General features: G+C 42.8%; 1 protein-coding gene across 1 annotated transcript in view; it reads right to left on the reverse strand.

Moving 5' to 3' along the window:
• Nucleotides 1-1287: 1287 nt before the first annotated feature.
• HSPA4 (heat shock protein family A (Hsp70) member 4) overlaps nucleotides 1288-24580 on the reverse strand; it is a 94023-nt gene continuing 70730 nt past the window's right edge. Inside the window, exons 14-19 of the mRNA XM_073620654.1 lie at nucleotides 20805-20957; nucleotides 19745-19870; nucleotides 8170-8277; nucleotides 6119-6238; nucleotides 3848-4009; nucleotides 1288-1886 (exon numbers count right to left, since the gene is read on the reverse strand). Of these exons, the coding sequence (XP_073476755.1) occupies nucleotides 1686-1886; nucleotides 3848-4009; nucleotides 6119-6238; nucleotides 8170-8277; nucleotides 19745-19870; nucleotides 20805-20957 (870 nt within the window). The 3' untranslated portion in view covers nucleotides 1288-1685. The remainder of the gene's footprint in view (nucleotides 1887-3847; nucleotides 4010-6118; nucleotides 6239-8169; nucleotides 8278-19744; nucleotides 19871-20804; nucleotides 20958-24580) is intronic.

Genomic DNA, 24580 nt, shown 5'->3' on the forward strand with positions numbered 1-24580 from the left:
TGATCAAATAGCACCAAAATAAAGCTCCATTTGTGGGGAAAAAGGACATCAATTTTGTTTGAGTGCAACGTCGCACAACAGCGCAATTGTTAGTTAAAGCGACGCAGTGCCGGATCGCAAAAAGTGCTCTGGTCAGGAAGGGTGTTAATCCTTCCGGGGCTGCAGTGGTTAAGATTTGTTTTTCATATTACATTCATAGCTGCGAGAAGTGCTCAGTCCACCTACTTTTATAAAACATGCCTTTGGTAACAGGACAAACGAAATGCAATAGTACAGTAGTTAAATAATTATACATAGCATCTACTAAGTGATCTGCAACAACATTCAAAAGGGACAGTAACTGACTGCCCAGAAAACAAATGATGTGGCTGGTGCAAATTTAATAAAGAGAAATACAAAAAAATACATGTTGCAACCCAGCAATTTTATTGTCAGACAGAAACTGCTATAGGTGTCAAGAGTTCTGGTTATAACACAATAAAAAGAAAAAAAAAAAAAAAAAAAGTGTTTTCTATGCGATATGAACTCTCATTAACTTCAATTATGCTATAGTATTGTACACAAGAATTCCAAATAGTCTGGGATGCCTTGTGTATAACATTACAGCACAATTAGCATGTGCTGAGAAGAGAATCCAGTTTTCTTCTGGGATCAGTATGGTTTCTAGAAATGAATATCACAAAACAAATACTGAACAATTGTCTCATGTTTAAAATAACATGAAGGATGATTGACATACAAGCTGCATTGCATCTTGGTGCAAATGAGTCCACCTGCACCCATCAAGTGATGAACATTAACATTAGCTCCCAGTTCCACAGCAATCGACTCCAGGCTTTTTTATAGGCAAGATGGGGTAGGTAATGCACAGAGTTCTTGGAGATTCAACAGTACTACAAAGGAGGGTTCTTGGCCTTGTGTGGTATTTAAATTTTCAAATAAGGACCTTCTGTAAAAGCTCAATTTTCTGATATGATGGAAAGCTAACCATTGCCTTACTGGATTCATTAGCGCTCCATCATGGATAGTATACTGCTTCTAGACTTACATAGGTTATATCTTTACACAAAAGTATGGAAAACAGAATATCCAATGGATAAAGCTAGTCCAGCGCTTTAGGAAAAATAAAGACAGTGGCTAGTGCTGGGTTTTAACACTCCTATTTCTTGGTAGCCCCATGAAGCAACCAGGCTTCCATGCAAAAAGGATGAGCTTCTTACCAATAACCAGCTGCCAGTGGGGCGGAAATGCAGTGCACAGAAAAAGATGCAAATCAAGACTTCAAAATCTGCTAAGAAACACAAAAGATGTTGCTATAATTGGGGTAAGTGCTTTTTCCAAGCAATTTAGACATTTGTAGACCTTGAATACTACTCAAGTAAGCTATAGACCTGGCTTAACTCCAGACAAAAGCCTACTAGGTTAATTGTGCAAGTTACAGCCATTGCTAAAACTGCAACAATGAGGAATTGCTGCAAAGTAACAACATTTAAAAAAAAGAAATGGACACCAAAACAATACATATATGTTAAAGGGTGTAGAAAATGCAGGAAATACAGGGGCGGACTAAGAAACTACAAGTAATTTGCAGTCATCACTTTTCTCTGATCGGTATTTTGAGCTGTATGAAGGTAACAACTTAAAGCTTTGTTATACTGTTTTATAATAGAAATAGATCATGGAATTTATTCAATGTCCATCTCTGGGAGCTTTTTTTCTGCCTCAGAGGCAGCTGAATCTGAACTCTGCTCTGTAGCCTGTGGCCCTTGGCCATTTGTGTTATTTTCTACTGGTCCATTCTGCTCTCCTGCTTGCTGCTCCTCTTTCGGGGGCTCCACCTTGGGTTTCGGTTTGGAGACTATGGGGTTACACGTGCTCATCAATTCCTGGAAAACAACAATTGAAATATTTAATTCTGTATATGAAATTTCAAACAGAGACATTGATTTCCTGAATAAGGAAAGGGAGCTGGTGGGTTATCCTTTTCTTACATCTCTCTAAATAGCTCAACTAAACATGCACCTATGATTGGGCTACGACCTGTGCCAAGTGCCCTGCAAATGACGAATGTCACCAAATGACAATTTGGGGACTGGGCACTGTGGTTCAGAAATTCACATACCGTATGCAGAATTTAAACTGAAGCTGTCTAGGTTATGCAGTATGTATGCCAGATAACCATAGTGTATGGGTGTGTACTAGTACATAATGCCAACAAATCTGTAGTATTCTAATTATTGCGTGGCACTGGTCTCTTTTTCAGGCATTTTTTTCGGTATAAAGACATGCTCTTACTGTTTTTACATCACGTGGGCAGGATGTATAATAAACAGACACCTTAGGGCCGATTTACTAAAACTGGAGAATGCAAAATCTGGTGCAGCTGTGCATGGTACCCAATCAGCGTCTAACTTCAACTTGTTCAATTAAACAACCGTGTTCAATTAAGCTTTTTCAAAAAAAAAAACAAAAAAAAAAAAAAAAACACTGGAAGCTGATTCAATTGGTTTCAATGCAGAGCTGCACCAGATGTTGCACTCTCCAGTTTTAGTGAATCAACCCCCATACAAAGTGTCATAAGTGTGAACTGTACATGTATCTGGCAACCAGACTTCCATCTACATAGTTATGCTTTTTCTGAGCAACAGATACAGATATTTCCCAAATTCATAGAAAAAAAAATATATCTATATATCTATGTAGTTTTATGTACGTGTATCCCTAAAAGTGACAAACATAATGAGATAAACTCTAGGGCAGGGGTGGGCAAGCCGGCCCGCCACCGCTAAATCTCCGGCCTGCCAGTGCCCGTGATTAATGGGCAAAACAAAGAGAAAGGCGGAGGGTCATGTGAGCAGTACTCTTAATGAGGTATATAGCTGCAATTTTATTATAAAAACACAGACACTTTTGCAGATGACATTATTAAAATGCAAGCATTTTCTTGTAGCCTCCATCCACAGCTACCTCTGTATCCCACTCCCATCCACAGCTACCTCTGTATTTCTCTCTCCCACCCAACAGCCACCTTTGTATTGCCCCCCAACAGCCACCTCTGAATCGAATCCCCCTCCCATCAACAGCCACAGCCACCTGCGAATCCCCCTCTCGTCCACAGCCACCTCCATACTCTCCCCCCAGCCACCTCTGAATCCCCCTCCCATCCAGTGCCACCTCTGTATCCCCCCCCCCCACCTCTGTATCCCGCTCCCGTCCACAGCCACCTCTGTCCCGCCCCCCAGCCAACTCCAAATCCCCCTCCCATCCTCAGCCACCTCCGAATCTCCCTCCCACCTCCGAATCCCCCTCCGTATTCTCCCCCCCAGACACCTCCGAATCCCCCCTCCCATCCAGAGCAACCTCTGTATTCCCCCCCCCACCTCCAAATCCCCCTCCCACCCATCCACAGCCACCTCTGTATCCCCCCTCCGTATTCTCCCCCCCAGACACCTCCAAATCCCCCCTCCCATCCAGCACCACCTCTGTATCCCCCCCCCACCTCCGAATCCCCCTCCCATCCACCTCTGTATTAGCCCCCCACCTCCGAATCCCCCTCCCATAGCAACCTCTGTATCCCCCCGCAGCCAGTCAACTGACTTTGTATAAATGAAGCACCGTAAAGTGAGGTAAACCTATACTGTTAGGATTATTATCTTCATTTATTAGCAAATGAATGCGGCTCCCTCCGTGCATTCACATACATTGAATCTGGCCCTTAAGTGGAAAAATGTTGCTGACTCCTGCTCTAAGGAGTAGGAACCTTTTAAAACGCACACACACACACACACACACACACACGATTGAAAAAAAAAAAAAAAAAAAAAAAAAGAAGATTAAAAGAACTCACTTTTGTTTTAGTTTGAATATCCTTTGTTTTAACTACAGGATCTGCAGTAAGATTCTGCTTCATCTGTAGATTCATTTTGTTGTTCATCCACTCCATGGCTTCGTTTATACTCTTTTCAACTTTGTCCACATCAGTGGGGTCCAGATGGTCATATGCCTCTTCCTATATGGAAAAGTCAGATTAATCCAGTTCTTTCCAATTTAAAGTCATTTTAAATCTTGTTTTTTTGGGGCGGATTTTTCACTGGAGCTGATAAAAAGCAAACACTTCTCATAAGGGATGACACTGTGTGCAAATACAACCAAACACACACCTCTAAGGATACTTTCACACAGAGGCATCAGTAGCGTCAAAGTGCCACTATTTTTGGTGTTTTAGCTGCGTTATTCGGCCGCTAGTGGGGAGCTTTAACCCCGCTAGCAGCCGTAAAAGGGTTAAAACCACCCGCAAAGCACCGCTGCAGCGGTGGTTTGCCGGTGCTGCCCAATTGATTTCAATGGGCAGGTGCGCTTTAGCAGCGGTGTATACACCACTCCTACAGCGCTGCAAAGATGTTGCTTGCATGAGTTTAGCATCCTGCAAGCGCACTGCTCCAGTGTGAAAGCACTCGGGTTTTCACACTGGAGAGATAGGAGAGGCTCTTTACAGGCACTATTTTTAGCGCCTGTAAAGCGCCTCAGTGTGAAAGTAGGCCTTAGAGGAAATCTTTAGATGTACGAACTTACCACCCTGCACAGCCAAACAGGTGACACTGCCTGGTTCATTAATGCAGTTTCCTTTGTCACACCCCCATGACTTTAAATTGGCACTACAAGTCCATAACTCTGTCAATGCACTAAAGCAACTTCGCTTACATACAGTCACAAAGCTGAGTACACCCCTCTCATTTTTGTAAATATTTTATTATATCTTTTCATGTGACAACACTGAAGAAATAACACTTTGTTATACAAGCTGTACACTCACTACTTTACATTGTAGCAGTGTAAATTAGCTGTCCCCTCAAAATAACTCAACACACAGCCATTCATGTCTAAACCACTGCCAACAAAAGTGAGTACAGCCCTAAGTGAAAATGCCCAAAATTGGGCCCAACTAGCCATTTTCCCTCCCCGGTGTCATGTGACTTGTTAGTGTTACAAGGTCTCAGGTGTGAATGGGGAGCAGGGGTGTTAAATTTGGTTATCACTCTCACTCAAAAAAAAAAAAAAAAAAAAAAAAAAAGGATTTTTGCTCTACATAAAGATGGCCTAGGCTATAAAAAGATTGCCAAGACCCTGAAAATGAGCTGCAACACGGTGGCCAGGACCATACAGCGGTTTAACAGGACAGGTTCCACTCAGAACAGGCTTCTGTTGGTCAACCAAAGAAGTTGAGTGCACATGCTGAGCGTCATATCCAGAGGTTGTATACACCGCTCCCGCCCATTGAAATCAACTGCAGAGGCGCTTTGCGGTGGTTTTTAACCCTTTCTCGGCCGCTAGCAGTGGGTAAAACCGCCCCGCTAGCGGCCGAATACCGACGGTAAAGCGCCGTTAAGCGCCGCTTAACCGCCGACACCGCCCCCGCCCCAGTATGAAAGGGGCCTAAGGAAGGTACAGATGGACACAATTGTAGCGTTAATTCATTACAGGCAATAAAAAGACTGGATAAGAAAACAGACTGAAGACAAGATTTTGGTTATTAAAAAGTTGTATATTCTTGCCAAGGAATAAAGCACAGAAACAAAAGTCACATACTGCATATGGTTGAAAAATAGTAATTCTAGTGACATTTTTCCTTTAGTGTGCTTTCACACTGAGGTGTTGGGGGTGTCGGTGGTAAAGCGTCGCTATTTTTAACAGCGCTGTTCGGCCGCTAGCGGGGATATTTTAACCCCCGCTAGCAGCCGAAAAAGGGTTAAAACCCACCCATTGATTTCAATAGGCAGGGGCGCTTTAGGAAAGGTGTATACACCACTCTTACAGCGCTGCAAAGATGCTGCTTGCAGGAATTTTTTTTTTTTATCGTCCTGCAAGTGCACCGATCCAGTGTGAAAGCACTGAGGAGAGGCTCTTTACAGGCGCTATTTTTAGCGCTATAGCTCCTGTAAATCGCCTCAGTGTTAAAGCGGGCTTAGGAGAAAGCTGGACAGACATGGAAACGGATATCAGTTAACTCATATCTGGTGTTCTCCCAAGGCAAAATCCTATTGCAGCAGCACACTTTCCAGCTGCCTCCAAAGAATACTTAATATTCATCTGATAAAAGGCAAAAAAAAAAAAAAAATACCTTGTTTTTGAAAGCATGAATAACTTTCATATAAAGCTGAATTTGTTTCCCAAGCTCATCAAAGGCCTTTGGTCTTTCTTCAAACTCTAGGTAACGCGCTTGAATAGGGTGGCCCAAGTTCTGAAGAGAAGAAAAGTGAAATGAAAACAAAAAACTTTCTAATCTCATCCCAATTTATTTTTACTTGGCTGCAATGAAAAACATTTAAAGTGTTTGTAAACCCTCCGTTTAAGAATAAAGATGTTAAACTTACCTGCTCTGTACAATGGTATTGCCCAGAGCGGTCCCTTACCTCCTCTTCTGGGGTCTCCTGCCAGCGCCGTTTTCTCCTCTTCTGTGTGTGCCCCCATAGAAAGTCATGTGCGATGGGGGCATATTCCTAAAATAGGCTATGTGCGCCCAAAGACACAGCACGGCTTGGCCCCCTCCTCACAGAATTTGATTGACAGCAGCAGGAGCTAATGGCTCCCAATGCCATCAGTGCAGCCTGTGAGAGCAGGAAAGGGAAGAGAAAAACTGTAGCCAGGCACAGCTCTGGATCGATAGAGGGCCCAGGTAAGTGTTTAGGGAAGAGGGTGGCAATGAACACGCAGTGGAAGGCAGGAAATGCAATAAAAATTAAATAAATAAAAAACGTCAGCGTTTATAACCATTTTGAAACTGTATTCTTTCAACGTCCTCCATCAAAATTTGTTTATACGATAACTCCTAGTACAAAGAAAACACTTTGCTGAATACTCTGGGTGCAAGGCACAAGAGTTTGTCAACGACTGTATTAAGCAAACAGTAAACACTTTATTGCATTGGGGAATAGTTTTGCCGAAGCAATTAATACAGATGAGTGATAACTTCGTTACTTTAGACATTAGACTTCAGAGTCCCCAAAAAAAAAAAAAAAAAAAAAAAAAAAAGTACAAATAGAACAGACAAATCAATATTTCTCTTATGGATGAGTTTGCTCTAAAGTATTTGTAAGCTGTATTAAAAAGGGGAAGTCCAGCCTGAGCTTTTTAGGCTGGGCTTCTCCTCTGGGTCACAGGAGTGCAATTAGTTTTGCACTCCTGTGACCCGTTTTCAGCAGAGAGCGGTCTGAAGTCGGCGCTCCGCTGACGTCACCGCCATCGGTCAAGGCAGCGCGTCATCCCGACTTCCCAAGTCTGGATCCGCTAGCTGCCTTGATTGATAGTCTCAGTGAGCCATTGAGCTGGCTGCTGCCAGCCCCTCCACAACTCAGCACTCCAGTGAGTGTGGAGAAGCAGAAGAGACACGCTGACTGACAATCAGCAGCTCTCTTCTTGGGGATCTGTGAAAACCGAGCCATCGGCGATGTTTGATCGCTTGGTTCTCAGCACAGAGACGGCTGGGGACAGATGCAACATCGGTCTGATGCTGCATCCACATAGTTAAAAGTGTTAATCAAAAACAAAAAAAAAAAAAAAAAAAAAAAAAAAAAAGGCCATACTTATGTTTTAAGTCATTCTCAAGCAAAAATATCTTTCAAACCTACTACTAATGCCATACAATAAAAATCGTTGAAGTACCTCACAGTGATGCAGAAGTGTATCTGGTACTAATTTCTGTCCACCTCCTGTCCCCCTAGAATTTTTTTTCTCCACCTCACAGTCTCTTCTTGATGTAGTTTCCTGTCAAAGTATCTGCAACTCTGTGTATGCAGCTATAATGTGCTTTTCTCTTCTGCATTCCCAAATGAAACCTCGGGCAAGAGAATGGCCCTCTAGTGCCATAAACCACAATGTCCCTGCAGCTGTTATCCCAAAGATTTATAGACTGAATAGATACAGGGGTTCTAGGATGCTCCAAGAGTGGCCTTCCCAGTGGGTACCTTATAAAAAGTTAAGAAACTATGCCAGTCCGCCCTTCAACCTACATTCATCCAATGTGACTTGATATGTCACAAGCTAGGCAAAAGACACAATTTAAATGCACATGATTCAAAAGAACATTACTAGAAGCTAAAAATTTTGATAAGCTTTGACAGAGTTACACAAGGGAAACCGTCAAGAAATCAACCACATCCAATGTTAACCTACCTTTAAGTCTGTTAACTTGTCTATATACACTTGTTTTGGCTGATCCTCTCCATCTTCATACAGCCAATTCTCTGTATCTTCAAGCTTCAGGATGAAACTGTTTCTGTCCTAAAACATTATGTTCACAGAAGTCAGAAAAGATTACCTAAATAAATGTATATGTCTTTATGAAATCCAATTATACCACAAGCAGCAACACAATTAAAATCTGTAAAATTTTGCAAATAAATCTCTTTCTTCATATATTTTGGCCAAAATGTATTCAGCTACATTTCTTTGGTAAAAATAACCCAAATCAGTGTACATTATTTAATCTGTGTGAAAACAAAATGATAGATATCCATCTATATACAGTATCTCACAAAAGTGAGTACACCCCTCACATTTTTGTAAATAAATATTTTATTATATTTTTTCATGTGACAACACTGAAGAAATGACACTTTGCTACAATGTAAAGTAGTGAGTGTACAGCTTGTATAACAGTGTAAATTTGCTGTCCCTTCAAAATAACTCCACACAGCCATTAACCGGTTCCCGACCGGCACACGCCGATGCACGTTGGCAGAATGGCACGGCTGGGCAAATGGGACTCGATCGCCGCGGGGATACCTGCGATCGCCTCACGGAGAGGACGAATGGGGAGATGCCGTTGTAAACAGCATCTCCCTGTTCTGCCTAGTGACAAGTGTCACTCGATCTCTGCTCCGTCATAGAGAGCAGAGATCAGTGACGTCACACACCAGCCCATCCCCCTGACAGTTAGAAATCACTCCCCTAGGACACACTTAACCCCTCCCCACCCCCTAGTGGTTAACCCCTTCACTGCCAGTGTCATTTACACAGTAATCAATGCATTTTTAATCGCACTGATCGCTGTATAAATGACAATGGTCCCAAAAATGTCCAACATGTCCGCCATAACGTCGCAGTCACAATAAAATCGCTGATTGCCGCCATTTCTAGTAAAAAAAAAATTTTTTAATAAAAATGCTATAAAACTATCCCCTATTTAATAAACGCTATAACTTTTGTGCAAACCAATCAATCAACGCTTATTGCGATTTTTTTAACCAAAAATATGTAGAAGAATACGATCGGCCTAAACTGGAGGAAAAAAAATTTTTTATATATTTTTGGGGGATATTTATTATAGCAAAATGTAAAAAATAATGCGTTTTTTTTCAAAATTGTCGCTCTTATATTGTTTATAGCGCAAAAAATAAAAATCGCAGAGGCGATCAAATACCACCAAAAGAAAGCCATTTGTGGGGAAAAAAAAAAAAAAAAAAAAAAAAAAAAAAAAAAAAGGACGGCAATTTTGTTTGGGAGCCACGTCGCACGCCTGCGCAATTGTCAGTTAAAGCGACGCAGTGCCGAATCGCAAAAAACGCTCTGGTCAGGAAGCGGGTAAAATCTTCTGGGGCTGAAGCGGTTAATGTATAAACCGCTACAAAAAAGTGAGTACACCCCTAAGTGAAAATTTCCAAATTGGGCCCAAAGTGTCAATATTGTGTGTGGCCACCATTATTTTCCAGCACTGCATTTATTAACTTTAGCATGGAGTTCACCAGAACTTCACAGGTTGCCACTGAACGACATCACAGAGCTGGTGGATGTTAGAGACCTTACGCTCCTCCGCCTTCCGTTTGCGGATGTTCCACAGATGCTCAATAGGGTATGGGTGTAGAGACATGCTTGGTCAGTCCATCACCTTCACCCTCAGCTTCTTTAGCAAGGCAGCGGTAGCCTTGCAGGTGCGTTTGAGGTTGTTATGTTGGAATATTGCCCTGCGAACCCAGCTCCGAAGGAAGGGGGATCATGCTCTGCTTCAGTATGTCACAGTACATGTTGGCATTCATGGTTCCCCCAATGAACTGTAGCGCCCCAATGCCGGCAGCACTCATTCATCCCCAGACCATGACACTCCCACCATGCTTGACTGTAGGCAAGACACTTGTCTTTGTACTCCTGGGATGGTTGTCGCCACACACAATTGACACCATCTGAACCAAATAAGTTTATCTTGGTCTCATCAAACCACAGAACACGGTTTCGGTAATCCATGTCCTTAGTCTGCTTGTCTTTAGCAAATGGTTAGCAGGCTTTCTTGTGCATCATCTTTAGAAGAGGCTTCCTTCTGGGATGACAGCCATGCAGACCAATTTGATGCAGTGTGCAGCGTATAGTCTGAGCACTGACAGGCTGACCCCACACCTCTTCAACCTCTGCAGCAATGCTGGCAGCACTCATACGTCTATTTCCCAAAGACAATATGACGCTGCACGTGCACTCAACTACTCTGGTTGACCATGGCGAGGCCTGTTCTGAGTGAAACCTGTCCTGTTAAACCGCTTTATGGTCTTGGCCACCGTGCTGCAGCTCTGTTTCCGGGTCTTGGCAATCTTCTTATAGCCTAGGCCATCTTTATGTAGAGAAACAATTCTTTTCAGATCCTCAGAGTTCTTTCCATGAGGTGCCATGTTGAACTTCCAGTGACCAGTAAGAGAGAGAGCGATAACACCAAATTTAACATCTGCCCCCCATTCCCACCTGAGACCTTGTAACACTAACGAGTCACATAAAACCGGGGAGGGAAAATGGCTAATTGGGGCCAATTTGGACATTTCAACTTAGGGGTGTACTCACTTTTGTTGCCAGTGGTTTACACATTAATGGCTGTGGGTTGAGTTATTTTGAGGGGACAGCAAATTTACACTGTTATTACACTCACTACTTTACATTGTAGCAAAGTGTCATTTCTTCAGCGTTGTCACATGAAAAGATATAATAAAATATTTCCAAAAATTTGAGGGGTGTACCCACTTTTGTAAGATACTGTATATATAGATCAGTTCTGATTGCCCATTTTATTTCTTGAGGCCCTAAAATGCCAGAACAGTGCAAATATCCCCCAAATTACCCCCTTTTGGAAATTAGGCAGGCCAAGGTAAGTAGTAAGAGACATGGTGAATTTTTTGAAGTTGTATTTTCCAAGAAAATGTGACAAAAAATAAAGAAATCAAATAAAATGTTTGTTTGTGTTTTTTTGTAGAAAAAGTTGCCATTTTAAGAAGTTATTTCTCACACACAGAAAAAGCATACTTTTAATTACACCCCAAAACACATTCTGCTATGCCTCCTGGGTACAGTTGTGCTCATAAGTTTACATACCCTGGCAGAATTTATGATTTCTTGGCCATTTTTCAGAGAATATGAATGACAACACAAACTTTTTTTCACTCATGGTTAGTGTTTGGCTGAAGCCATTTATAATCAATAGACCATGTTTACTCATTTTAAATCATAAAATAAAACTACCCAAATCACCCTGATCAAACGTTTACATACCCTAGTTCTTAATACCATGTATTGCCCCCTTTAATGACAGCTTGAAGTCTTTTGTATTTGTGAATGAGGCCCTTTATCTTTTCAGATGGTAACGCTGTCCATTCCTCTTGGCAAAAAGCCTCCAGTTCCTGTAAATTCTTGGGCTGTCTTGCATGAACTGCACGTTTGAGATCTCCCCAGAGTGGCTCAATGAAATTGAGGTCAGGAGACTGAGATTGCCACTCTAGAACCTTCACTTTATTCTGCTGTAGCCAATGACAGGTCGACTTGGTCTTGTGTTTTGAAACATTGTCATGTTGGAATGTCCAAGTACGTCCCATGCGCAGCTTCCTGGTTGATGAATGCAAATGTTCCTCCAGCATTTTTTTGATAACATACTGCATTCATCTTACCATCTATTTTGACCAAATTTCCTGTGCCTTTGTAGCTCGCACATTCCCAAAACATCAGCGATCCACCTCTGTTTCACAGCAGGAATGGTGTACCTTTCAGTTGACTCCTCTCCAAATGTAGAGTTTATGGTTGTGGCCAAAAAGCTTTTTTTTTTTTTTGTAATATTTTTATTGGATTATTGCGATACAGAGTAGAAGTTAACAGACAATGAAGAGTATACAATCGATTAATTTCGAAACACAGTAGCAGTTCAATGCAAAGGAAAGGTAATAAAAAGGGGTAGGGGGGGAATGAGTAAAAGGGGAAGGGGAGAGGGTGGGGGAAAGGAATATATGAGTATAATCACCTGTATATGAAGTAATGGTGACCTGATTCCGTCATGAAAGATACATATCAAATTGCGTGTCAGGTAACCTGGAGGAGTGGAAGCTTCCTAATTTGTACTACAGTGGAGACTTTCATATATAGTTCAAGTCTATAAACAAAACACATAACGATAATGACTAGAGGTTTTATTCCCAGACTAGGGGCTTGTGGTGAATGAATAATTTTGCAAAGCTGTCATCCTGTGAGGAGATCTGGGCGAAAGGGGGTTAGATGAATTGGGCCGATCCTTTATTTTGAGCTTTCCCAGGGTATTGGTGAGATCGCGTTTCAGGTAACAGTCAGTGTACCGAAATGGATATATGATGTAGGATAACGCATCAGTGGTGTTTCCATCGGGTAAAGAAACGGGTAAGGGAGCGGCAGTTCAACATCATGATGTCCAGTCTCTCGATATGAAACAATGACCGTAATGTTTGCTTTACGGCTTGCAAGGAGGGTGGAGATGGTTTGATCCAGTGGGACTTGATCGTTCTGCGGGCTGCCAATAGGCATATATGAGTCCACTGTGTGAGAGTTGGTGATCTCAGCGGTGTTCATGGGGAGGCTGGTGGATCGCAGCCAAATAGGCATAAGAGCGGATCTTTAATCAGCTGTGTATTGTTTACTTTGAATATATATTTAAGCACCGAGTCCCAGAAAGTGGAGATTGCGGGGCATTCCCATAGGCGATGCAATAAGTTAGGGCGGGAGAAAAAGCACCAAGGGCGGTGAGCTTGGGCAGGTTCCGAATTGCTGAAGGGGTAGTATGCCCTGTGAATGATTTTGAAGTGGGTTTCTGACACGACGAGTTTGTGGATGTGTCGATAGCTTTGTAGGACCTTTTCTGGCAGTTCTGTGTCCTTGAATATTGAGGACCACTTCCGGAAAGGGGTAAGATGATATTTATCCGCTTGATGATCAATAAGGTGGGAGTAGAGGCTGGAAATGGAATAATCATCATTCTGAAGCACAACATCCAAGTAGGATTTTTGCAGAGGATCTTTGTGAGGACCATGGCAAGCTCGCAGGTAGCTGAGTAGCTGATGATGGTGAAAAGCATGAGATGGTGGTAGTGAGTATTCTCGTGAGATATCCTGGTATGATCTGAATTGTCCCGGTTTATCACCATATAAAAGGAGTAATAGCAGTGAGACCTCGTGTGCTCCAGAGGTTAAAAGCTGGATGGATAATGGAGGGAAGAAACATAGGGTTTCCCTGAATGGTTAAATAGTTAGATATACTTGAGGGTAGCCCTAGCAATCTCCGCACCTCCCTCCAGGCAATCACCGTGTCTCTAATGAGGACATTAGATTTAAGATGAATGGGTAAAGCTTTTATATTGGAGGACGGTAGAAAGGGTGTACAGGGACACTAAGGCTCCCTCAAGCCTATGATTTGAGTATCGGGACTTACCCGACAACCAATCTAGACCCTGTCTAAGAAGGCAAGAGATGTTATAAATAACGTAAACGTAGGGAGACAGAGCTTTTAGAGAGCTATACGCGGCTTTTTGTTAGCCCATAGGAAGGCATTCACAGCCTTGTGTATCTTCTGCACATCTGAGTGTTTCAGTAAAAGTGGAATAGTCTGCATCTGATAAAAGTAGCCGTGCAAAGGACACCATTTTAAATAGATGACATCTCCCAAAGAGTGAGAGGGGGAGGGTCGCCCAAGCTTCCAACTCCTTTACAATTTTTATTATTAAAAGGTGGGTAATTAAGAGTGTACAAGGAAGACTGTTCTCGACCTATATGTATCCCCAAGTATGTAATATAGCGGGTGGCTAGAGTGAATGGCGAGGATAATTGCCATTTAGTAGACAATCGGGAATTTAGTGCTAGTACTTCACTTTTGTCAAAATTAATCCTAAATCCGGAGCGGAGTCGAAAGGTCGCAAACAGGTCACGCAACATATCGAAATCTGATAGGGGGTTAGATGAGAAAAGCAGAATATCATCTGCAAATAGTGCTGAACGAACAGTTTGGTCGCCTATGTTAATACCGCTGATACCTGCAGGTGAGTTAAGGATTCTGGACAATGATTCAATTGCTAGGTTGAAGAGTAAGGGGGAGAGGGGACAGCCCTGCCTAGTACCCTTAGTAAGAGGTATGGTTTCGGAGATAAGGTCCGGAGTAACTAAGCGGGCCGTAGGGGATGAATACATCTGGTGTAAGAAGTGTACAATCGGACCCAAAAAGCCCAATGCCGTCATTACCCTAAATAGCCAATTAAAACTAATATTATCGAAAGCCTTTTTGGCGTCAAGTGATATAATAGCAGTGTCTCGCTCCGGGTGTAGTTTGGCATACTCTAATGCCATCAAGACTTTGCGGATGTTCAAGGTCGCTGATCGTCCCGAGACAAAGCCCGACTGAACTGGATGAAGTAAAGAGGGGAGTAGAGTAGCTAGACGAGAGGCGACTATTTTAGAAAGAATTTGTACGTCCATATTTATCAAGATTGGTCTGTATGAGCCTGAGTGTAATGGGTCTTTTCCTTTTTTGGAAAGGAGTTTAATGTGTGCTTGGGTTCCAGTGGGAAGGTACGGGCCCCTTTCCCATATGGCGGAAAATACATGTTTCAAAGTGTCAGGAATGAAATCACTAGTCAGTTTGTAAAACTCATCCGTATAGCCGTCAGGGCATGGGGCCTTCGAGGAAGATAGAGATTTCACCGTCGCTTGGATATCTTCTATTGTAATGGGAGCATTAAGGGACTGTAAGTGAGTGGTGGTAAGTTGAGGTAGTCGCACCCTGGATAACAGACTCCGCCATAGCTTGATCGATCGGGTCCTCAGAGTAGAGGGATGTATAATAATCAGTAAGTAGTTTTTTAAAGCGGAGATATAAGTAGGCCGTTTAGAGCCCGTGCACAGTCGGGACAGAAGTTTGCCCGCCTTGTTAACAAATCTGTGCAAACGAAGCGTAAAGTATGAAGTTTTAGCTGCTTCTTGTTGTTCAGCCCATAGATCAAAGTTTCGTTTGGCAAGTTGTCAGGCTTTAATGTTATCCATGGTGCGAGCACGTGTGAGAGTAGAGTGCGCGGCTCGTAACTTCTCACTAGCCTGTACATATTGTTGTCATGAGTGTTTTTTAAATTGTGCTGTGTAGGAGATAATCTTTCCTCTAAGGAAGGCTTTACCCGCCTCCCAAAAAAGGTTTGGGTCAGTGAGGTGCGCGCCATTAGTAGCGGTATAGTCCTCCCAAGAGACATGGAGCATGTGTTTAAAATCCTCGTTTTTGGCTAGGTATGAGGGGAATCGCCAAGTGAGTGAGGGCGCTGACGGTTTGCGGTTGGTCAAATAACGGGACTGTGATCTGAGATCACTGCATCACCGATCCCCATTTGGCTTGTTGACAGCAAGGCTGGAGATGCAAAAAAATAATCTATTCGCGAAAAAGAATTGTGGGGGGTGAAAAAAAAAAAAAAAAGTAAAATCACGGTCAGTCGGGTGTGTTAGGCGCCAGAAGTCTATAAAATTGATAGATGAAATGGTCTGAGCAAGCAGCGTCGTGTTATCAGTCAAAGAGATGGGGTTTCGTGTTCGCTGGGGTATATGACCTGCACGATCTTCTGATGGATGCATGACAGAGTTGAAGTCCCCTCCGACCAGGTGGAGAACCTCAGGAGCGGCCATTATCCAAGACATCATGTTTTGAAAGAAACTACTATCAGGAAAGTTAGGGGCATAAATGTTGGTAATAGCTATGTCTCTAGATGCTAAGGAAAGACGCAGCGTCACCTTGCGGCCAGTCGAGTCAGCCTGGATATCGTGAATCGTGTGCCTCAGATTTTTATGTAGCAGAATAGTCACCCCGGCTTTACAGCCTACCGCAGGGGAACCATACACATCTCCAACCCATAGCTTACGCAGACGTGGGAAGTCATCAGCGGAAAGGTGGGTCTCCTGGAGGAGGACTATATCAGCACGGACGAGTTTTAGATGTCTAAGGATTTGCATACATTTGTTGGGAGAACAAAGCCCCTTAACGTTCCAGGAAATGACTTTTAGGTGATCCCTGTCAGTATGGAGAGCATTGTATAGGGGTTTGAGTAAACATAAATATGACAGCTAAGCCCATGACAGTTAATTCACTAACATAGTTAGAGGTACATATGTCGGAGAGCTTCCGAGGGTAAACAGGTAAAAAAAAACTCAAGAGAACAAAATAAAATAAAAAAAGCAACAAATCAAAAACAACAAAGCCAGGTGGAAACGCCACCCAGTAGGCAATACTGACTTCACCTTTTTCCACATGGGGACCTATACCCACGCAGAGCTCCCGCTAAGCGCTCCTTCCTCTCTCGGGGGTAGAATTGAAACCTCGGGGGGGGAGGGGGGAGGGGAAGGGGGTTAGCAAGACAACTATCATAGGTAGGGGAGAGGTGAAGAGGAGAGAGGAGGGATGGGGAGACCCGTTGTTAGCGGGCGTGAGCAGCCTGACCAGGGGCGTTTGGTCAAGGTGAAGCGTTCAAGCCCACAGGAGAAAAAAAAGGAGCAGCTGGGATTGATGTGGCTACACCTTGAGCTAAATAAACTAAGTGCAGCGAAGTCAGCGTATAATTGCAACAAGTAGAATATAGGACGTATTATTTATAACAGAGCAAAGAAAAATACCAATTAAGTAGTAAGTTAAGTTATCAGTCCCCAGTTAAGTCTAGGAGTGCAGAAGTCATCCTGTCTGCTTCAGCGAGCTTCTGAGCGATGAGTTAGTTTGGCGGAGCGACTGAGTTTGTACGGGGGGTTTTCAGGGCTGGTTTGGTTCTGGCGTGGGATCCAGGAATTTTTGACGCCTCTGGAGGGAGAGTTGTCCGCGGAGTTGTCGTGTGTCGTATCCATGTCTGTGGGGTGGTTGATGTAGCGTTCCACTTCAGCTGGGGATGAAAAAGTATGACGTTCACCCGTAGAAGATATGACATGGAGAACAGCTGGGTAGGCCAAGGTGAATTTGACATGGTTATTGAATAAAGTGGAGCAGACGGATGAGAATGCTTTGCGCTGTTTCATCACCTCCACGGAGTAATCAGCGAATAGTAGCAGGTCTGTGCCGTCAATAGAGAGGGCTCGCTTGCTGCGGAATTTCTGCAAGATGGCGTTCTTGTCAGCGTAGTTTAGGTACCTGACAATGACTGCTCTGGGCTTAGTGCGGTGTTCAGCGTGTTGGCCTATGCGGTGAGCACGCTTGATGGTGCATGGCGTGCGGAGGCCCAGCTGTTCAGGGATAGTGTGGGTACATAAGTCCGTGAGTTGCACGTTAGAGAATGATTCTGGTAATCCGATAATCCTGAGATTATTTCTTTGCGAACGATTCTCCAAATCATCTAATTTATCCCAGAGTTCTCTGTTGGAGTGTGTGAGGCGTGCAAGCATAGCAGCATGAGCGGTGGGGTCATCCTCCAGTGAGGAGATTCGTTCCATCGTATGTGAGATGCGTCCCTGGAGCTCCATATGCAGCTGTTCCATTGCTTTCTGGGCTGCAGCATCCATTGTGGCTGACAGAGTGGGTGTCAGGAGGGCCACTACCGCCTGGGCTATGTCTGTAGGGGATGTGTGATCGCCCGTTGTGCCTGTGTGAAACTGCAGCGTCTCTGTGGGGCTGGGAGCGGGCGCCATCTTAGCTGAGGCTGCCGCTGTTTCAGCTGGAGGCTGCATATTATCAGAGGGGGTTCGGTTGTGGGAGCGCTCCACAAACCGATCCATGAGGGTCACATCCGGTACTGGAGATGGGGGGGGGGCCAAGGTGGTTAGCAGGCTGATTTTGGAGAGGTGTGCAGCGGGAGCTTGCTCTGCTTACCTCCTCACCATGCGGCGCCGGAACTGGAAGTCCAAAAGCTTAATTTTGATTAGAGTCTGAACACTGCTGAATGGCATTCTCAATTCCTTGGATATCTTTTTATACCCATTTCCTGTATTATACAGTTCAACTACCTTTTCCTGCAGATCCTTTGACAATTCTTTTGCTTTCCCCCATGACTCAGATTTCAGAAACGTCAGTGCAACACTGAATGAAATATGCAAAGGTCTGTCAGGAGTCCAGATACTCACTGACCTTTTTTATATACACACACACTAATTACAAGCAAACAGATCACAGGTGAGGATGGTTACCTTTAATGGCCATTCAAACCCCTTTGTGTCAACTTGTGTGCATGTTGTCAGGCTAAAATCTCCAGGGTATATAAACTTTTGATCAGGGTCATTTGGGTAGTTTCTGTTGCAATTATGATTTAAAGAGAGTAAACACAGATGATCGATAATAAATGGCTTCAGCCAAACATTAACCACGAGTGAAAGAAAAGATTAGGGTTATCATTCATATTCTCTGAAAAATGGCCAAGAAATCAAATTCTGCCAGGTCATGTAAACTTAGGAGCACAACTGTATGTGTGAGTGAGACTATCACAGCCAAGATCAGTGTTTCTCAAACTTTGTCTTGCGGCGCACCAAAAAGATAAAAATTTTCACGGCACACCTGAAAAGATGTCATAATTTTTGTGGTGAAGAACTTATTTTTACATATGTATATTTAATGTGAAGGATGTGCCTGCTTTCGAGAGCAAATCAGATCGATGCGATTGTAATCTTCTTTGTACTTTTGCTTCCTATTTAACAGTTTCTCTTTCAACATTCCAGACACGATTATGCATTTATCCATCACTAAACCACGAACAAACTTTTATAAGCAAAGTTGGAATGGAACGGTGTCTATTATAACATAATTAGAGTGTTACGAAAAGAAATGAATGACAGACTGACAGAGATTGTGTTTTTACACGTTACTTTTATAACTTTTGCGACATTGATTACATTCAAAGCAGCCAGCCATTGTACATGATCACCACCACAGCAGTACGATGTCACCATGATACTGGACTTGTCTGATGACCGTAAAATAATTTTAATTTAGTTTTTATTTTTTTTTACATACGTTCCATAGTGACGCTGTACTACTTTTTTTTAACACTGATTGTGTTTGGCATCTATTCCTAGTGCCATTGTTTACTACTGTGTGATAGGTCACAACTATTACATTCTACAGAGCTGCTGTAATTGGCCCTGTACCATGTGATCACTACGGCCAAGTACAGAGATTACAGTAGTAAGCAACGGCATCATAAATGACAGTAATTGTTTACTACTGGACATGCGATGGCTGTAATTTGTTACAGCCACCACATGGTACCAGGGCAAAGCACAGCAGCCCCGTACACCGATTGGTGATCGGACACAGTATTTACAGATTCATTCGTTGCACACCCCCTTGGGGGCGTGCACAAGGTGTGCTTCTGAGAGAACATACCCATACGTCCTCCCAGAACGACGCTTGTCCTGGCCGGCCATGCATGTACAGTGGCCAAGCGGAAGCAATTAAAGAATTATTACTAAATAAGAAGTGTGGTTTAACATTTTAAGGGGAGTGAAAATCCCAGAATCAAATAAAAGGTGAATGGAGCACCACTTACATCTTCATTGACAAATTTCTCATAAATGCCACACAGCTTGTCCCTCATTTCATATACATATTCTTCAACTGCATTTTTGGCATCAATTCGCTCCTTCTCAAGTTTATCCTGCATGACCATCTTTCCCTGAGGAAGAGGGTTAAATAGTTAACAGTTATACAATTTATTTCAGTACCCTGCATTACACATAGCATTTAATATTTCATCCAAAGACAAATCTCTACTTGCAGATGCTCCAGATCTATTTTTAATATGTTTGCTAGATGACACCAAATACGTTTAAAATGTTATTAACAGCGAAACCTGCAGGACCAGGTAATTTTCACATGTAAATGGCCAAAAAGGATTGGTGTGTGCTTAACACTGCATAAATAGCATGGCAACTAAAGGTCAATTCTCAGCAGCTTACACTGGGCATGTGTTAAAAACAGTAATTATGAGATTAAGGGGCAGTTAACATCACATGTGCAAATGCATGCGCATTTATGTACGTACCCAGCGCGTTTTTGACAGCCTAGTCATTTCAGTAGGCTTCCAAATACACAGGAAAGAACAAAAGTACAACAGGTCATGCCTTTTAAAATACTGCGGTACTATGCATTTTGATGGCAGCATACGCCCCATCATTTGCAAAATGCATGGGGATGTCATTATGAATTAATGGCACCCACGCGTGTCTGCATTTGGCAGCGTGTACTTGTGTTATGCGGGAAAATCCATGCTTCAACATGCATTCCTGCACCGCAATAGGTGTGAATAGGCCCTTAACTGGCTACAGATAAAAAGTATGCACAATCCTACCTACTTGTTAATAGCTCATCTTCGAACCTGTTACATAAATATGTGCACTGGTGTCACAAATATCAATACATGTAGCAGACAACCTTACAAAAAGGCATTACATTAGATGACTAGGGTTACTGGTTAGAAAAACTCAACATATCTGCCTTCCTCCAAACCCTTCGCCATCTGCCAGCCTGGGATATCAGCCTCCTTGCAAGCACCATGCCCCCACTTCCCAACATCTGTTAGTCAATACTGTAATACACAGTTTACAAACCTCATTTTCCAGAAACAAGTTCAACGTATCCCGTCCTATCTGCCATGGAGGGTAGTGATCAATAGGCAATTCAATTGTGCTAGTTTTCACTTTAGCCTTTTTGGCTTGTGGAGGTTGATCCATCTTCTTGTCTTTAGGTGTTGCTTGTGCAGTCTAAAAGTAAGAAGTAAAACAAAAACTATTTCACAGACAACCCAAGAAATGTGGAATAAATTCTTAACTAAAAGTACTTTGATGCCATGTCTAATTAGGGGTGTGATTTTGCACTATATTCTTTGAAGGCTCACATTATGTGATTTTCTACACACTCTAGTGCTACTAGTAATTTGTCTGCTTTGCACAAACTCAATGTTAAGAAGCTCTTAAAAACTCTCTATGGTCAAAAATGTAAAATCGTATTACGGTATTCATTTCCACAATTTTAAATATTTCTAGCCTATTAATCTGAATGGAATTTGAAGTCTGAAATGTACTTTGAAACTTTAAACGGTACCCACACATTTACTTCCTAAAATTTTGTGACACATTTGCTATGCGCTGTGGGAAGGCACTGCTGTGACACAGAATTTTCAGAGCCTGTCTTCTGAACTACAGAGATGCTGAGAGGATGTGTTTTAGGAGGTAGAAGCAGTACAGGAATCACAGTGATATGCAGTCCTCAGAAACAAAGTAAACGGCAGCGGAGAAGTTACAAACCATGAAGGAAATCCAGGAAGTTGTTTAAAGAGATAGCCAGTAGACAGGCAGATCTCACATGAAGGTAGATTTAAGTAAACTTATATTGGGTTAATAACTTGTTTGTATTGTGATTATAATGCTATTGTTATGAAATAGAAGCAAAGGCTGTGGCCACAGATCTCCTTTAAGCCAGTTTATTGTTGTGCTTCGTATCATCCCTACAATGTTAAATTGCTAATATTGGTCTGCAATGTCTTCTTTATAAAGGCTGCTTTCTCATCCTATTCACCCTCTATAAAATCACAAATTCAAAACTAAATGACCTAAAACAATACTCCCAACTTGAAGCCAAAATATAAATAAATAAATAAAAAAAAAAAAAAAAAAAACCACACACTATGACAAAATTAGAGCCTCAAATGATTGCTTTTAAACATGGGGTATCATCTGCACACATTGTTACTGTGCTTCTGCTAATGGAGTCAAAGCATACTAGATTTACTTGCAAGTAGTATGCATTGCTACTAGCCTCAGGCCTGTATGCTCGTCCTGTGACACTTATAAATGCTTTCACCATGGACTGTGCAAGAATTGTCAGATAGCTATCAGATACCCAAAACAAGCTATTTGGTTTTAAAAGGAATCTGCCCATACAGTGCCTTGCAAAAGTATTCACCCACCTTGGTTTTTTACCTATTTTGTTACAGTACAGCCTTTAGTTCAATGTTTTTTTTAATCTGAATTATATGTGATGGATCAGAACACAATAGTCTAAGTTGGTGACGTAAAATTAGAAAAATATATACATAAAACTATTTTTCAGAAATAAACTGATAATTGGCATGTGCGTATGTATTCACCCCTTTTGTTATGAAGCCCATAAAAAGCTCTGGTGCAACCAATTACCTTCAGAAGTCACATAATTAGTGAAATGATGTCCACCTGTGTGCAATCTAAGTGTCACATGATCTGTCATTACATATACACACCTTTTTGAAAGGCCCCAGAGGCTGCAACACCTAAGCAAGAGGCACCACTAACCAAACACTGCCATGAAGACCAAGGAACTCTCCAAACAAGTAAGGGACAATGTTGTTGAGAAGTACAAGTCAGGGTTAGTTTATAAAAAAAAAATATCCAAATCTCTGATGATCCCTAGGAGCACCATCAAATCTATCATAACCAAATGGAAAGAACATGGCACAACAGTAAACCTGCCAAGAGACGGCCGCACACAAAAACTCACGGACCGGGCAAGGAGGGCATTAATCAGAGAGGCAGCACAGAGACCTAAGGTAACCCTGGAGGAGCTGAAGAGTTCCACAGCAGAGACTGGAGTATCTGTACATAGGACGACAATAAGCCGTACGCTCCATAGAGTTGGGCTTTATGGCAGAGTGACCAGAAGAAAGCCATTACTTTCAGCAAAAAAACAAAATGGCACGTTTTGAGTTTGCGAAAAGGCATGTGGGAGACTACCAAAATGTATGGAGGAAGATATTCCGGTCTGATGAGACTAAAATTTAACTTTTTAGTCAAAGAAAACACAATATCTGGCGCAAACCCAACACATCACCCAAAGAACACCATCCCCACAGTGAAACATGGTTGTGGCAGAATCATGCTGTGGGGATGTTTTTCAGCAGTCGAGACTGGAAAACTGGTCAGGGTTGAGGGAAAGATGGATGGTGTTAAATACAGGGATATGCTTGAGCAAAACCTGTACCACTCTGTGTGCGATTTGAGGCTAGGACGGAGGTTCACCTTCCAACAGGACAATGACCCCAAACACACTGCTAAAGCAACACTTGAGTGGTTTAAGGGAAAACATGTAAATGTGTTGGAATGGCCTAATAAAAGCCCAGACCTCAATTCAATAGAAAATCTGTGGTCAGACTTAAGGAGCTGGAGCAGTTTTGCAAGGAGAAATGGGCAAAAATCCCAGTGGTAAGATATGGCAAGCTCATAGAGACTTATCCAAAGCAACTTGGAGCTGTGATAGCTGCAAAAGGTGGCTCTATAGTGTATTGACTTTAGGGGGGTGAATAGTTATGCACATTGACTTTTTCTGTTATTTTGTCCTATTTGTTGTTTGCTTTACAATTAAAAAAAATCTTCAAAGTTGTGGGTATGTTCTATAAATTAAATGATGCAAATCCTCAATCCATGTTAATTACAGGTTGTGCAAGGCACTGTAGGTCCAGCAGATATACAATTATGGTGCCATCTAGTTAGGTAGAACCTTTAAGAAGCATTGCTTTATGTGCAGAGTATGCCAAACTAAAGTGATAGTCTCAGCAAATCATCCAGAACAAGTTATATGTGTAGCAGACCCACAACAGTAACAATAGGCTGTTTCTGTAACTGGACAGCATGTGGGTATGGTTGCACATTAACCACTTCCCATCTAGCGATGTACCCTGGTATTTTTTTTTTTTTTTTAGAGCCAGCGGTTGGCTCCCTTGTAATAGCATTCAGAGGGGCTTGCTAGGGGGGGCGTGTCCGAATGGCGAGGTGAATGGACGCACTGCAGAGGAGCTCTGTCTAGCCCTCTGCAATCCACTGCCATCCGGCATCCACAAACATCAAAAACTGCCCCAAAGCCTATCTAATAACCACTGGGCACTAGGAGAGCCTTTTACTGAGGACATTGGAGCAGATTAGCCGGCGGACTACTTTGTTTTCAGGCCGCGGCCGGCCTTCTACCATCTACAGCCATCCGGCATCCACAAACATCAAAAACTGCCCCAAAGCCTATCTAATAACCACTGGGCACTAGGAGAGCCTTTTACTGAGGACATTGGAGCAGATTAGCCGGCGGACTACTTTGTTTTCAGGCCGCGGCCGGCCTTCTACAATCTACAGCCATCCGGCCTCCACAGACATCAAAAGCTGCCCCAAAGCCTATCTAATAACCACTGGGCACTAGGAGAGCCTTTTACTGAGGACATTGGAGCAGATTAGCCGGCGGACTACTTTGTTTTCAGGCCGCGGCCGGCCTTCTACAATCTACAGCCATCCGGCCTCCACAGACATCAAAAGCTGCCCCAAAGCCTACCTGGTAGCCACTGGGCACTGGAGGAGTCCTTCCCTGAGAA

The sequence above is a fragment of the Aquarana catesbeiana genome, linkage group LG03, assembly GCF_042186555.1.
Source record: "Aquarana catesbeiana isolate 2022-GZ linkage group LG03, ASM4218655v1, whole genome shotgun sequence".
Lineage (NCBI taxonomy): Eukaryota > Metazoa > Chordata > Amphibia > Anura > Ranidae > Aquarana > Aquarana catesbeiana.